Below are 15,117 nucleotides of genomic sequence, written 5' to 3'. Positions count from 1 at the left end.
TGTCTCCAAGCCCAGGATGGTAACACCAGGCAGATGCTGCCAGAGGTTCAGCCGGAGGGTTGACCAGCAGGACGTGCCGCTGGGAGCATGGCTGTCCTCAGGAGTCTCCCGCTGGGGTACACGCTCCCACGTGGTGTGATGCTGCTGGACCCCACCACTTGCACAAGCACAGGAAATGAAAAGGCAGCAGTGCTAGTGCCCAGATTTCCAAAACTTACAGCAAGTTCCTTGCTCCAGTGGTTCCCTGACCCTTTATTAAGACCTTATTGTTTAAAAAAAAAAAAAAAGGCAAAAAGACGAAAAATTTTGAACTATTGAACCGGGCTACAAATACGGGTGACTTGGCTTTGTAGCAACATAAATAGCCCAGGTAAGTGATAGACACAAAAAGTACACTAATTTTGGTTTGGTTTTTTGTTGTTTGTTGTTTTCTTTTTTAAATTCGTGATTGCCAGTATCACTTTGGACATGCAGAGTTAAAGTCTTCCATACAGGTGGTAAAAGTTGTATATATTTCTTGATTGCTTTAATGCATTATCATTATAATGTAACATCCACTTTTATTTAACCTCTACAGAAGTACCAGTGTAAGTGCAGCTGTTGCAGTGCTGTCACTGGTACAGATAACTCATGTGTTTCAGTCGTGTACAGCATTTATTGCAAAGCAGGAAAAAGTGGCTTCTATGAAAATAACACCTTGGTTTGAGGCTTTTAGTCCTGAATTCTGCACATCTTTTGTTTCATTTTCTTCTGTTATAGACTCTTTTTCACATAACATTTAATATGCTTTCCGTGTGAAATTTGCTCTTTAATGCTTGCTAATAAATAAGTATATAATTACTCTGACTCCTATCAGAGCTGATAAACAAAATTTCTGAAAAACAAAAATACATGTACATTACACAGCATGAATGAGCATCCATAAACACCCTACTCCAAGATCTGATTTACAGAGATACAAAAGTGAGAACATACACTGGGAGGGTAGCCCCAACACGATGGTGGAAACAGCGAGTGGGAGAGGGGACAGGGTGTAACCAGTAATTGAATGATGATGATCGGGTGGACAAGGGGATGAAAATGAAAAGACTTTCTGGTGTAGACACCAGAGTGAAGGCAATGTGTACGTGGTCACGCTGTGGTTTCAGGCAGGTAACCGATGCTATTCCAGCCCCTTCAGGGTCACGCAGAGCCCAGCCAGCTCAACAGAGGTGAAAAATACAGAAATACATTCCTTCTTTATCTTCCCTCCTTGTCTCATTTTCTCCTGGGAGAGAGATTCTTGGCTATTTCACAGTTTATTTGTCCAGGTTGGCCTTTATGGTCTGCAGTTTCAGGCCTCCTGTGACTGCTTGCATTTCCGTGCATGTACACAGACACACATAGCCAAATATTTTTAGCCTGAAGGTGAAGTTGACCAGCTTTTTTGGCTGATTTGCTGATCTTGAAAGCACTTACTGAAGGGCCTCTGCTCCTTCGACCCACAAAGGTGTATAGTTAACCTTAATGTCGCTGAAGTCATCACTCACACGGTTACAACTCTTGCAAAGTTCACATTGTAATAAAAGAGAAAGTCTCTATAAACACAGCGTCCAAGATATGCTTTGTGTTTATGCTGAGAAGGTTTAAAGACAAAAACCCTGAAGAGCTTACGTGTAGGTTGAACAGTGCTAAGTCGAGGTAATCATTACACAATCTTCCTGGTGAGTGAAATACAGTTTCCAGTAGCTTAATGTTGCATTTGTGATGGAGAGCAAGTTGCCACCCATGGCCACATGAAAGTCTTACTGGCAAACACTGTTTGACGTTTCTCTATTAAGACAGGATGCAGTGGTACTATTTTTTCCCAATCTGACTTAATTAAAAAAAAAAGAAAAACATCTCAAAATGGCCATCAGCAGCATGACATCTCTTTGTTTTCACACAGAGGTGGGTGGGATGTTTTTTTCTCCCAGTCCTTCTTGAATAGATGAGAGTGTAGCACCTAGCACCCTGCTACATGTGGGATGCTGTCCACCTCTGCTCCCCTCATGTGAAGTATCGACACTGTGTAGAGTCAATGTAGCAGTAAGCAGTGCATCGCAATTTTCCGTAAGACCTAAAATAAAAGAGAATATCTCAGTTTCAGAGTATGCTATAGTTCACATTATATTTATTATTCACATTATATTATATTATGGATGTAACTCTCTGTAGGAGTAAGAACACCAGAAAATGCCATGGGCAGCAACATATGGGAACCAAAGTAAAAGGGTAATTTCTATCAGTGCTTCTCTGTGCTCCCCCTTGTCAACAAAATGAGAGTCCAGGAGAAACTATGAGTGAAGACTTAAATCCAAGTAAAGTCAATTTAAAAAAAAAAAAAAATCCCGATTGGCAATAGGACTTGAGCGTCTTTTGGGGGTGGGTGCAGGAGGCCTTGGCACTCACCCACGGGAACTGTGTAACGAAGTATCTGAGGCTTGGAGTTAAGTGTTTTTCCAGTTACTTCCAATAGCTCCAGCAGGTGTGACTGTGCCTGTCCTTTAACTTATTTTTCATGCACTTAAAATAATGATAGTGACACGTGCCCACCCTCAGAATAAAAAAAAGTAAACGGAAAGGTCCTTGCAAAATAAGAAAAAACAGTGATTTTTGTCTTACCGACTTAAACTGAGCTGCAGTGACTCTACCTACTGAGGACCTGACCAGAGATGTTAATAAAATAAACATTTTCATGAGGTTTTATTGCTAGCATATGTGTAAGTGAATAACCCATCCATCAGATAATCCACAAGCTGTGGATTAAGCAGTCATTAAGCAGGTCCTTAAAACGATGTCCTTGGATAACCCACATTCTCAAAAAACCAACATAAAATCTGAAGTGAAGCTGTGTGAAATATGAGGAGGGATTTGGGGGCTGGAAAGAGTAGAAAATGGGAAAATCAGTTGCAGCAGAGCTCTCGAGGAAAGGTTGCTTTGGGATGAAACGCCCATGGAGTGCCATCCTTACATACTTATCCCACTTTACTCATGATTCACAGCTTTTTCTTTAGTTTAGCAGATAATTTGCAGACTGCACACAAAAATAAAGGATCTCAGTTGCTCTTCACAACTTGATTATATACATGGAAAGTTCAATTTATAAATTTTTCTCAAGCTTTTGTGGTGCTGTTTTTGGCACTACAGGCTTTTAGAAGGGAATAGTTTTCACAGTAGAAAACAGCTCCACGCTGTCTGCAGGTGAGGTCTCTGTAAAGTGTTTCAGGTTGTCAGGTTTGCTGGTCTCGATTTCAGTCATCCCTTACAGCAGGAGTGCTCCAACAATTGCAGTGGAAGGATTAGCACAGCACTTGACTTACAAAGGCATCCTGTGGTTTCTTATTCCTGTCAATTAGCACATTATTCTTCCATGAATGATGAGGGCTCTGCGCATAATTTCATTTGCAAATTAAATGTTTCCTGTTAGCCAGTAACAATACCTGACAGTTAAATAGAGGTACTGCCGTTGGAGGCAAAATGCTGACCAGAGAAAGCTGCTTAAACAGAGGCAGAGAAGGCAAGTCAACAATAAGCAGACGCTTTAAATGAAGGCCATTGCTAAGCAGACGCATGGCTTTGCATCTGCTGTTGAGTGAATTTCCAGGTCTTTGGAAAGGCTGATAGATGACTGGTTGATTCAGAAGCAAAGATACCCCTAGAGTACCCGTTAATAGTAAGGGCAACCGGAGGTCTGTTGGAGGCTGTGGTTTGGCGTTCTTATTTTTGACTTCGGTGTGGTCATTTCCTTTTTATGGCCTTTCCTACTGTTGGTGTGTTATGGGTGAACTTTAATGCAACGATAATGTCACCAAATAAGGAAATCTCTGCACGCATTGGGCAAACTTATATCTATGTGACTTTCATTCTTTTTGTACAGTAAGAGGCATGTGCTTATTCCTGAGAGATGAGATTTAGCCCTTAAAGTCAACGATATGCAGAAATAACTTGATAGACTCTTTCTCCCCCACTACCTGCACTGGTCCCAGTGGAACAAGGTTTAAGTGGGTAATACTTTTCTGTTCTAAAGCTGGCAAAGAGAAAAAGGAAAGAAAATAAAAAAAAAAAAAAGAAGGAAAAAACAACAACACCAACAACACCAACAACAACAGCTCATACATACCCAGGGAGATATGTTTTACATGTCAAATATCCAAAATCCTTCCCATCACAGTCTTCAACTCCCTCATGTCTGTAGCCATCTCCACAGTAAGCACGGCGGCATCCTAGCGAAAAATACAGAAAGAAATACTTTCAAGGCACTTCATATGTAAAGGACACAGGTGAGGTACGTGGAGCTAGATTTTTAAGGGTAAAATATAAAACAAGGCATTTTGGGGAGGGCATCCTGTAAGGACTGTCTCAGGAGGAGCAGTATTCTTCACTACAAAGAGTATGCTTTTTTAGCCTAATTTAAATGGCCAAGGGAAAGTATGGGTAACTACTAAAATAATTACTAGAGAAACACTAATTACAACAGCATTTATTCTAATAATTATTAATACCATAAATAATTACTATCAAATCAAATTAAAGGCAGCATAAAACACAGTTAACATGAATGATTTGGGGAGCTCACAGTTTCAAAAAACCCTCTGAGGTCATTTAATTGTTTGAAAATCCCACCTAGACCTTTACCCGGTACCGCACAGTATCTATGTGTGTCTATTGCAACTTCCCACATACAAACAGAATTATGCAGACCTACTGCCTGTCTATCAAAAAAAAAAAAAAGACTACATAACGATTGCCAAAAAGGAGTTTTTCCCACTGCTGACTCCTACTGACTTGAGCGTGAGTGGGCCTTGTGACCTTTTTTTCACTGTGACTGGCATGTAGGCTGCAGTAATTCGTGGGTTTGCTATTTTAGCAACTGGACTTTGCTTTTGATGTCTTCAACTTTTTGAGTATGACTTTATAACTGGAACAAATTCATTTAGCTAAAATCCCTTTGACATCATTCTTGGAGACACTATTAAGCAACAGATTAAAGCAGGTTATTTACAAAAAGGAATAATTAATTAATTGCACCAAGGATCTGTTTGTTAGAAATTGATGCTTCTAAGAACAATGTGCCTACTTTACAATTAAATCCACTTAGCATTTGGTTAACCTTTTTGTTTTGGGTCAGTCAGAAGAGCAGAATGATGAAAATGTGCTCATTTCCAAGTAACTCATTGATAATGCTTGGGGTCGCATCTATGTCAGAAGGTTATGTATTGCAAGGCTTTGATCAACCTGAAGCTTTGCCCAGTGCATAGCACAAAGTAACACAGTGTGTCTCTAGACACACGATGTACAATTTTGCAGGCACTAGAACTAATAAACACTATTTTCCTGCATGCTTGTTCCCTACAGTTGATTGCAAATCTTAATTGAATCATTTTCTCATGCTTGGAGCCTGGAGAGCTCATGATCTCTCACTGGATTACTCTGCAGTCAGGCAAACTTAGGGCATTTATTTATATGTCTCCCTATACCTGTTGCAACTGAATTGCCTTTGAAATCTCTTTCCTGTTGTCATTGAGAAGTTGGCTGGGATTCCTAAGTCATAAGGGAAGGGTGGTGATGGACAGGTGGATGGACAAACTCAGAGCGTGGCTTCATACACCTCATTTTCAAAGTCAGGCTAAAAAATGGAGGGCTATATAAAAGAAAAATTGCACCTTTCAGTGGTGGCTGATGCCTATTCTGAAATGTGAAGAGGCATTCCTTTGTTAGAACCGATAGAGTACCAAACCTGCTGTGTGTCAGCTGTAAATGGTGTAGAGTGCTGCGCTCTGGGGACAGAATCAAGCAGTAAAAGTAACTGAAAGGAACAATGGAAGGTTGCCACAGCTGCTTGTATGCTTATATGCCCTTTGCTATCCACAACTAGTAAAATGAAAGGAATCTTGACTAGACAGGGATCAAACGTTGTATAAATCTAATAGTGAAGGTAGTGGGCTGACACCTTCTCTGTGCAAGTGAATAACAAAATCCAATGTGGTTTTACTGGACCCAGGCTCTAGCTTACTATTAGAAACAGCCAGCTTCAGTGTCTGTCCTAGGAGTTTTTGTGATGCAGTGCAAAGGTATGCCAGGGGAGGTGTGTATGTAACCCAGCTGCTGGATTTGGCCTGGGAAATGCAGTGGTTTTGCTCTGACTGCAACCACCACTCAGTGAGGTACACAGTCCTCGATGAGGATGCGTGAGAAGTACTTGGCATCACCTCTGTCTTGTGCTGGTGTGTGACACCCACATGCACGAAGGACCACAGTTTTTGCACTGTGGCCGTTGTGCCGCCCTCTCTCTGTGCCTCCACTCGATCCACAAACCACACAAGCTCCCCTGAGCAAAACGCTTGTGTGATTTACACAGCAGTGTACCCTGTGGAAACAACTAATGCACCTTCCCTGGCAGAAGAAGGCTGCTTTTGATGCGTTGTAACTTACTTATACAGTCATCAGTCACAACCACATTGCCATCATCGCACTCTTCCCCATCCTGTACAATCCCATCTCCACAGGTACTCCCATCTTCGAAGCGGTAATCCACTGGATAGAAAGGGGTGAGCTGGCCAAACAAACACACAGAAATTACTGAACTGGACCACAAGCAGCCTGGATAGCAAGCAGAGGTGAAGGACTGTGGGAGGTAGATGCCGCAATTGGCTTTTCATATCCTGCTATTTGGTGGTTCACTGGATTTATACAGAATCTGATTCAAAGTCCAGTGGTCCTGATTTCAGCAGGACTTAGCTTAGCTCCTTGAAGCAATAAGGAAATACACGGTTTTGGTTTGCAGAGTTTGTGTTTTTCTGCAACTTTGTACCCTGGTGAGTTTTCCCTTATTTCGTATTAAATAAAATAATGCTCTTTACTATTGTAATTCCCTGAACTCAGCCCATTTGTTCACCAGTGAAGCCTGGTTCACAGGGAGGTTAGCAAAACCTGCAACAGTGATGAGTTAACGCCTCAGTAATTAATACTCCTGTCAACAAAAATCACAGAATTATGTACAGTTGTGGCTGTGCTCAAAAATAAGCTTCTCCCCATTTGCTTCATTGATTCTGTGTGACCCCTCAAGTATAGAAGTATGTTCTGTATTTAAAAATGAAACATACACTCACGAGTTTTCTGAGACCACAGTCATATTTTCACCTGGATTGGGAGCCATCCAAAGGTATCCTTGAAATACAAAGATCTCTGATCTCTTCTAAAAGCTAAGGCATTTTCAGTGTTTAAGCGGTCCAATTCTTCTTGATTATTCACCACAAAAATCTGGGGCACAGAAAAAGAAATTATTGGTAACCCTCTGAAGAAGTATTTTGGATTGTCGCAGAATCTAGTTTCGCCAGCTGACGTATGTATCTGAAAATAGGTAAGTAACTCACAGAAAAATGGTTTGGTTGTTTTAAGAAGCAGAATCGTGTGAGAACTTACACCCGTGGACTGCCAGAACATAAGAGGCTCCTTTGTGACTGGTAAGAAGAAACAGGTATTTCCAAAGGAGAATGGTCTTTCCTGAGCACCTAGCGATGGCTCCAATGGCCCCTATTTCAAAATGCACATCCACGGGGTAACGATCATGCAAATACTTGTGCACAATCATTGCTGAGAGAAACTGTCAGATTCTCAAATGGTTAGATGCTGGAACAACTGCAAAATCCATATGGGCATAAGTGCTTTTTGTGGGCATGCTGTTGCCCAGAAAATAAATAATGCATTTTTCAGTGCAACCCTCACTTATCTTCTACTAATTTGTACTTTGTTTAGATTTAATTGGTATTGAAATGCACACTTCTTTATATGCATATACTTTAGACTGAAGCCAAATCTTCAATTAAACAGAAAAAAATTAGTTCAAAATGGAAAAATTAGGACAAGCTGCTCTCTTACCAATTTTTTTAATGTCTCAGTCACTGAAGTTGGTTGTAAGGGGCATTAGGAAATAATTTCCTTCAGCAGCTTAATCAAATTAATTTTAGCAAGATTCAAACCATTTTTAAGTAAAGAAAAAGCAAATGGAGTACTTCTGAGCAAAATGGATTCAGGGCTGAGCCTGATTCCTACCAGCATAAACAGAATTGGCTCTTTTTAAAACACATTACCCTGAAGTTTTTACAGAGCAGAATATTCCCATAGCCCTAGACAAAGGCCAATGTAATTAAAGAGGCATTGAATAAAAATGCCTTCAGCCTGAATGAAAGAAAAAAAAGAAATAGAAAGCCAGCGAAGAACTGATTCTGTAATTGTGTTCAGGAGCTCAAGTCCCAGCCCCAGAGCTCTAATTTCTCTTGAAATCAATAGCAGATCTGTGCTCTCTGAAACTGTCTGTTACGGATACTGGCCTTTGAAATTGCAAAAGATTTAAAAACCAGAATGAACCTTAGCCAGTGACAGAAAAAACAGCGCTTTGTTTCCTAGCCTCTCCCCTCCTGTGGCAGCGCTGGCACCAGAGGAGCTGACGGGCGAGTGGGTGATTGCACGGGGGGACGTGCTGCGGTAGGATGCCGCTTTGGCAAACCACGCAACGTGGGGAGTGGGGGCACAGAGCACCACTTCTGGGCCTTTTCCATGTGCAACTATAGCAACCCTGACAATAGCTGTCAAGTGGTACAAGGCAGGCTTCAAAGGTGCTACATGGGGATGTGAACAGAATAAATAATAGTGATGTTTAAGCTCCTGCTCTTGACATTTGAAGGAGTAAAAGAAATGGGGCAGGCAAAGCGGGAGCGCTGCTCTGCAAGTGCTCCACTTTCAGAGCTGAGGCTTGCCCCTTTGCCATCCCTCATTTTGGAGAGCGAAATGGCATTTGATCATCACCAAATAAGGGTTCATAGAGATAGCGTAGGGTACTTATATTTTCAGTGGTTACACTCTCATTACCATCTTTTAAGATCCACTATATGCCAGATGGAAAAGGAGGGTTGTAAGATCTACGCAGAATATTGCAAGCCTTATACTTTATCCTATGAGCTCTCCATGTTGTGAAGGACATGATAGCTTTTTGCAGCAGTGTGCAGCATGACGTGATATGCACCTTTATGTCATACACTTTCTTCTCTCACCTTTAAGGTTTAAAAATAACATGCCTTTTTTTGCAGTGCAACACAGGCGAGCAGCTGACAAGACTTGCAGCACAGTCATGCAAAAGATTGAGTTCAATGACCCAGTTTAATGGACAGTGTTGTGAGAATGTCCCTTTCACACACTGTAACAGCTTTCTGACAACGTGACAGATGGGAAAGTTAACAAAGCTAATCGCTGCTTATTGTCATTCAGAGACGACCAGACACCGCGCAATATCCACTTGCATGAGTGGAGTGGCTGGGCTATGCTGGTACACAGCAGCATGGTAGCGTTTTTATTGCTGATTAAGTGCTACGATGCACAGAATAATAAGGCAGAGACCAGCAGAAGGAAAGTACAGAAATAGCATTTACAAAGCCCAAAGAAATCAGAGATGAAAGATTGCTAGGTCACTTTCCATCAGTGACTTGTCCTTTAAAGTACTTTGTCCAATTTGCTTGTAAAAATGCTTTCCAGAAAGCTAGAGAATGAAATTAGCTGTATAAAGTGTATGCCTACAGACAGGAGCTCAGAAGTCTGACTCCCAAGGTTCGTGGAGGCTCCTTTTTGGACCAAGGTAGAAGGTCTGTGCTTTGGGAGAAAGTTCTATTGTGTATGTGAAATGCTTAACCTCAATATTAATTCTGAAATCACTGTCTTTGCAGAAGAAGCTATAAAAAATAAGCAAAAAGAGATGCTTATTTCACAGACCAATCTGAAATATATTTCAATTTACTGAAATAAAAAAGAACAGGCTATATATGTACAGTAGTAGATGGAAGAGAACATCCTCAGGCTTGAAAAAAGGTTTCTAAGAGTCCTACATTACTGATGGTTTGAAACAGCTGCATTCCAGCACCTCAATCACACAACTCAGACTAGTTATGAGACCAAACTCTTTTGCACCAACTGAATCTCAGAGTTGGTGGGTACTAGAAATATCACATTGCCCACACACAGACCTGTTCCCTGTTAAATCCAAAATACTGATGAGTACACCACCTCTTACAATAAAAGTACTTAAGAACCACTCACATCCTCTTTCAGAAAATCAGCTTACCGCAGGGACTTTTGGATAACTGTGTCCAAACACAGGTTCCTCATATGGCGGGTTATTCACATGTTGTGGGGATCTGCAGAGACATCTCCCCGGAGGCCCTGGAAGTCCTCTTTCTCCTTTTGGTCCTACTGCAAATTGCCCTGGGAAGCAAAATGCCAGGTTGCCTTGTTATGAAGTTCACATACAAAACACAAATGCAGGGTCAGTGGAAAAAGTACAGGTCAGGTGGATATACGCATTTATGCAAATTTGCAGAGACACACATCTCCCACCAAATCCACTGGGAACTGAAGGAAGTGATTACCAGAACCACCAATTCCGGCACTTCAGGAGAAAGAGCAGGGTTTGTAGCACAGTCGTTTTTTTTTCAAATCACTTTTTAAATTTTCCTACCAACTTTACAAAGAAAAAGAGAGGCCATTTGCTTAGGATTTCCAGATAAACGTCAGTCTGTTTCAGGTCATGATGAACACGCGGATCACTCTACAGCCCCTATGCACCAAGTATAGTAGAGTCAGACTCTGGAGACATCTACCATGCATTGGATTTGTGCATTTGTGCAATCTCTTGAGCAATGCTGTTTCAGAGGTTTCTGTACAAGAAAACTCGAACAGAAATACAGGAGTGCTACAGATTAAAAAAAAAAATCAAACACAACAACCTGCTTTTGACTTTCAAACTTTGTCAAGGATGTGCTACCCTGCAGATTTAGACTATGAGCAAACACGTTCATACTGCAAGCAATGAGATCATTATAGAAAGGTAATTTAGGATCAGAATTTATATTCTAGAGGAAAAAGATTAACAAGCCTGACACAGAAATCTTCTGTGGAAGGAATAAAACCTTTAAAAAGTAATGTTAGGATCCTGGCTGCCTTCCCATCAGCATGGTGAAAATCCTGCCCTCTGAGAACTTCCAGCTGTTTTGCTCGGGATAAAGATGTTTCATAATGGGAGACATGAAATATATGAAGGTTTTGAAGCAGCCCCCCATTTCCAGACCACCAGAAGGAAGACACCTCCTATCCACTGGTGTTAACAAGGGAGGAAAAAGGGAAAGCAAAATGGAAGAGGACATTGAACAGCTCAGCTGCAATGCAAGCAGCTGTTGTCCATTTGAGGCCACTGTAGTTTCCAACTGGATTTGCTTTTCTTTTCAGTCACTTTAGTATATATCCAGGTTGAGAAAACCCTGCCTGAATATTCACTGTCACTGAAGATTGTGGGTCATGTATTGACCTTCATTCATGTCTATGCTTGGTCTCACAAGCTGCCTAGAGTTCATGTGCATGTGTAGCTTTCAAGCTGTACAATTATCAGAAGATTTTTCTCATGATTTCTACAATACGCATAATTGCAGCAAGCATAGATCTACAGCACTTAACTAGAGAGAGGATTTTTTCTCACCACCCTTTTTTCCCTCTGACTGCTATCCCTCTCCGTCTTTCTTTATTGCCATTGTGACTTGAGTCTCATCTGTTTTTATTTTACAGAGCTGCACGGAGTATGTCCTGGCTGATTAGAAATTGCAGTCTTTCACAGTAAGCCAGAAGCAGCAGACCTTTCATGACAGAGATTAACTAGCCCCTCCAAGGGTGCCAGATGGCTTTTCATCATCCCCACCCACCAAAGTCCAACACAGGCCATGTTTTTGGTTTTATTTAAAACATCAGAAGCCATAATGTATGTTTTAAAGCAAAGTATAGAGCCCTTATAATGGAAAAGGGTGGCATAACCTGCCTTCAGGAGAAATCCTCTCTCCTTGCTGTCAGTGGAGAAGCAAACGAAGCCCTGCAGCACTTTTTTGTAAAGGGGCCAATGTAGGTGTACGTGATGAGGCAGGACGGGCTGGGGAGCAGGGACACTGTTTAGGAAATCACCTGATCTCCTGCTTACCTGATCCTGAAGGTCCAGGGGGGCCTGGCTGGCCAGAAGGACCAGGTCTTCCAGGTGGACCCATGATACCTGCAGGTCCAATGTCTCCCTTTAGTCCCTAGGAGAGAGAAGACATCCATTTATTTGTTAAACTATTAAAAACATATAACCTGTTCCAATCAGCACTGGCTTCTCTTTCAAGAAAACCAAGACATTTGCCAGTAGGAACATGCCACGTGAACTTCAAAGGCACCACCCCAGGGAAGAGGTGCTCTTCTATGTGGGGACAGAAAAGCATGTCCAGGCAGGACTTCTGCTCCTAAAAATGAATGATCCCATCAGATTTGCTCTGTGTGGAGTCAGGAATCACCCTGCTCTGACTCCAGTCATTTGGTGGCATTTCTTTAAGAATGCCTTTTACCCCTGGTAGCTCTCTAGGAGTCAGTGCAGCTCAGAAAGAAAGGGCTGGTGGAGCTGAAATAGGTGACTCTGGAAATCCCTATTCATTGCAATAATACACAATGGGGGGAAAAAGAGGAAATTCAATGAGGTGTTGGCAAGGCCTTCCAGAGTGACATTTCCCAGTTTTAGGGTGTAGTTTTTCAGAAGCACACTAATGACTTTGAGGCCCACACTGTTTTGAGAAGTACTTTAGGTGCCTGGATTTCTTTATCTCCTTGACTTTCACTGTGGGTATGGCTATGTTAACAAATCATTGCAAGGCAAGCAAGGGCTTGGATTTAAAAAGTGCAAGTTAGTGTGTGGCAACACTGTGCTGACAAATGGCGTCCCTCCAAAATGCTGTAAAATTACCTATGGGAGATGAGCTTACATACAGTTACCATACAATAGCTAATATTCTGTAAAATCAAGCTTAATTTGCCTCATGGGAGCTTGTTTGTGCAGTCATACCCTTAGGCATTTGGAAGTTTCATCCTAGAACTGTTCAGCGCCTTCCCTTTTTTTGATCCTGAATTTAATATGGTGACACTTATTAAAAATAGCTATATTTATCTTCCTGCTCATATACTCTCCAAGGATGGATTTCTCAGCTTTATATTTCAGAAGTGTCTTCACTAGCTTAAAGTTTAAATATCTAACATGATTTTTATGTAACTCTATACATTATTTAGCGTAACAAAAATGATATGTGCTATGTAAGTTTTCTTTTAATGAAAAAGGAGAGGAGCTCCTTGAAGATGCTGTAATTCCAGGTTAATGTGCATTCACAAGTGCATGATGAGTTGTTGCATGTCTAATCTCAGAGTAATGAAGTATATATAGTAATAGATGCTAAAATAATTTCTTGTTATATAACATGTTGCATCCCATGGTTACATTTGAATGTCACTTGCACCATTTCAACAGAGGAAGGTCGATTTTGCCTTGGTCCATAAAGAACTAATTGAATATTTGCCTTGTTTAATCCTATTAGGTAAGCTCTGTGCCATCAAAATATTCCAGGATTTATGTGAGTATCAGCGATGCTGATCCCTAATTACTTCTTACATTATGCAACACAGAACTGGCCCCCAAGAAGTCTGTGGGTAATCTCTTACCCCACACAATAGCAATCTGGCAGAGGCAAGCCAGGGCCAGTTGGACATGTGCTGCCTGAAAACACTGTCTGCTGTGTCTCCTGCTTTGGAGGAGTGATTGCTTAATGCTTTCTTGTTTAGCACAGATAGATTAAATACTAATGGCAGAGATTTATATTAAATGTCTTTGCCTTGTTCCTTTTCACATGCACCCATGGCATTCAGAAAAGCTTTTCCCATGGACATTATTTATATTCCTCTCCTTTCTTTCAAAGTAAAGGTCTATCTAAAGCTCTAAGTCGTTCCTCCGTATCAAGGCTGAAACCCTGAACTTGCTCCTTAGGGTCAATTCCCAAGTGACAAAGCTTTGGGTGTTATATCTGAGTCAGAGGGCAGTGAGGCTGTGAATAGTGACTCTCACCTCCTGGCCACCTTTTAGGAAGAGCCTGCCCCAGAGGCAGAGGAGACCTGAAGAAGTCAGTGAGATAATCAAGATGTAACTCAAAGTGGAAGTGGAAGTGACACCTTCCAATTTTAGCTGCTTTTATCTAGGAATGTCAGCTGGATCAAGAGACAGGAAACTGACCCATGCTGATGGAAACTATCCTCTCAGCTGAACAACAGCCAGATGATAACTACAGCACTTAAAGGCAGCAGCCAGAGCCGCAGAGCCTTAAAATGCCACTCTCAAGTTTTTACAAAGGATTAGAAAAGAAGAAAGGAAATAGCTAGTTCACCAATTACAGAAGGAAGCCTAGTTTTCCTGCAGAAGATCAATGTTGAAATCGCTTTCAGGGCACCAGAAAGGGGTTTGTGTAGTGAGCCTTGGGCCTAGAAATCCTGTTTTGTGGCCAGACTATAGCTCTTTTAGTCACACTGACTGTTGCCTTAAATTATGACATGCCTTATGTCACCAATTTTTGATTAAGACACTGTGTAATGTGACAAAACACCTAGGGTCAAGTAAGGAGTGCCCTACATTCAAGTTGATCTGCAGGTGCTACATCTTCTCTTTGCCTTATGCTATGGAAACGTATTCTGTGCACATTACTTTGGCAGGGCAGATGAGCACAGTTTACAAAAAAACCACCAAACCCAAAAAACAGCAAATAACACACATCAGCTTTTAAAAACTGACAAATCAAGGACAAAAAAAATATTTCTTCCAGCTCATCTAGCAGACTTACAGTGTGCATACCTTCCTTACTTGGTGACCTATTATTCCCTCCCCAACATCCAACTTGAAATTTTCCCCACACTGGTCTGTTCTTTCACTTCAGATATTAACTGATGGCATCAGAGTGGCAGAGGAGCAGGCATGTGCCTCTGTTTGCAATGCTGGGCATAACCAGATTGCAAATAAAATGCTTTCAGCTAAGCCCATTAACCATGGTATCTACAAGTTCCTGTATCTCAGTAGATGCACATTAACATCAAAGTCAGCCTAGGGAGAACAGGTTCCCTTCCCTGTCAGTCAGTGGGAAGAATCAGGCTCTGCAGGTGGCAATTTAGAGCACCAGGAACTGGTGTCCTTTGTAGCCTCAATATCACCGATATCCTTAAGAAAATGGA

At 41.5% G+C, this 15,117-nt stretch overlaps 1 protein-coding gene across 1 annotated transcript in view; it reads right to left on the bottom strand.

Annotated features, from left to right (window-relative positions):
• Positions 1-420: 420 nt before the first annotated feature.
• COLQ (collagen like tail subunit of asymmetric acetylcholinesterase) overlaps positions 421-15,117 on the bottom strand; it is a 45,276-nt gene continuing 30,579 nt past the window's right edge. Inside the window, 6 exon segments of the mRNA XM_064444329.1 lie at positions 421-2,098; positions 4,142-4,244; positions 6,454-6,574; positions 7,162-7,281; positions 10,133-10,272; positions 12,029-12,125. Of these exon segments, the coding sequence (XP_064300399.1) occupies positions 2,029-2,098; positions 4,142-4,244; positions 6,454-6,574; positions 7,162-7,281; positions 10,133-10,272; positions 12,029-12,125 (651 nt within the window). The 3' untranslated portion in view covers positions 421-2,028.

This window comes from Phalacrocorax carbo, chromosome 2 (genome assembly GCF_963921805.1).
Source record: "Phalacrocorax carbo chromosome 2, bPhaCar2.1, whole genome shotgun sequence".
Taxonomy (NCBI): Eukaryota; Metazoa; Chordata; class Aves; order Suliformes; family Phalacrocoracidae; genus Phalacrocorax; species Phalacrocorax carbo.
This window is presented reverse-complemented; position numbering and strand designations above follow the sequence as displayed.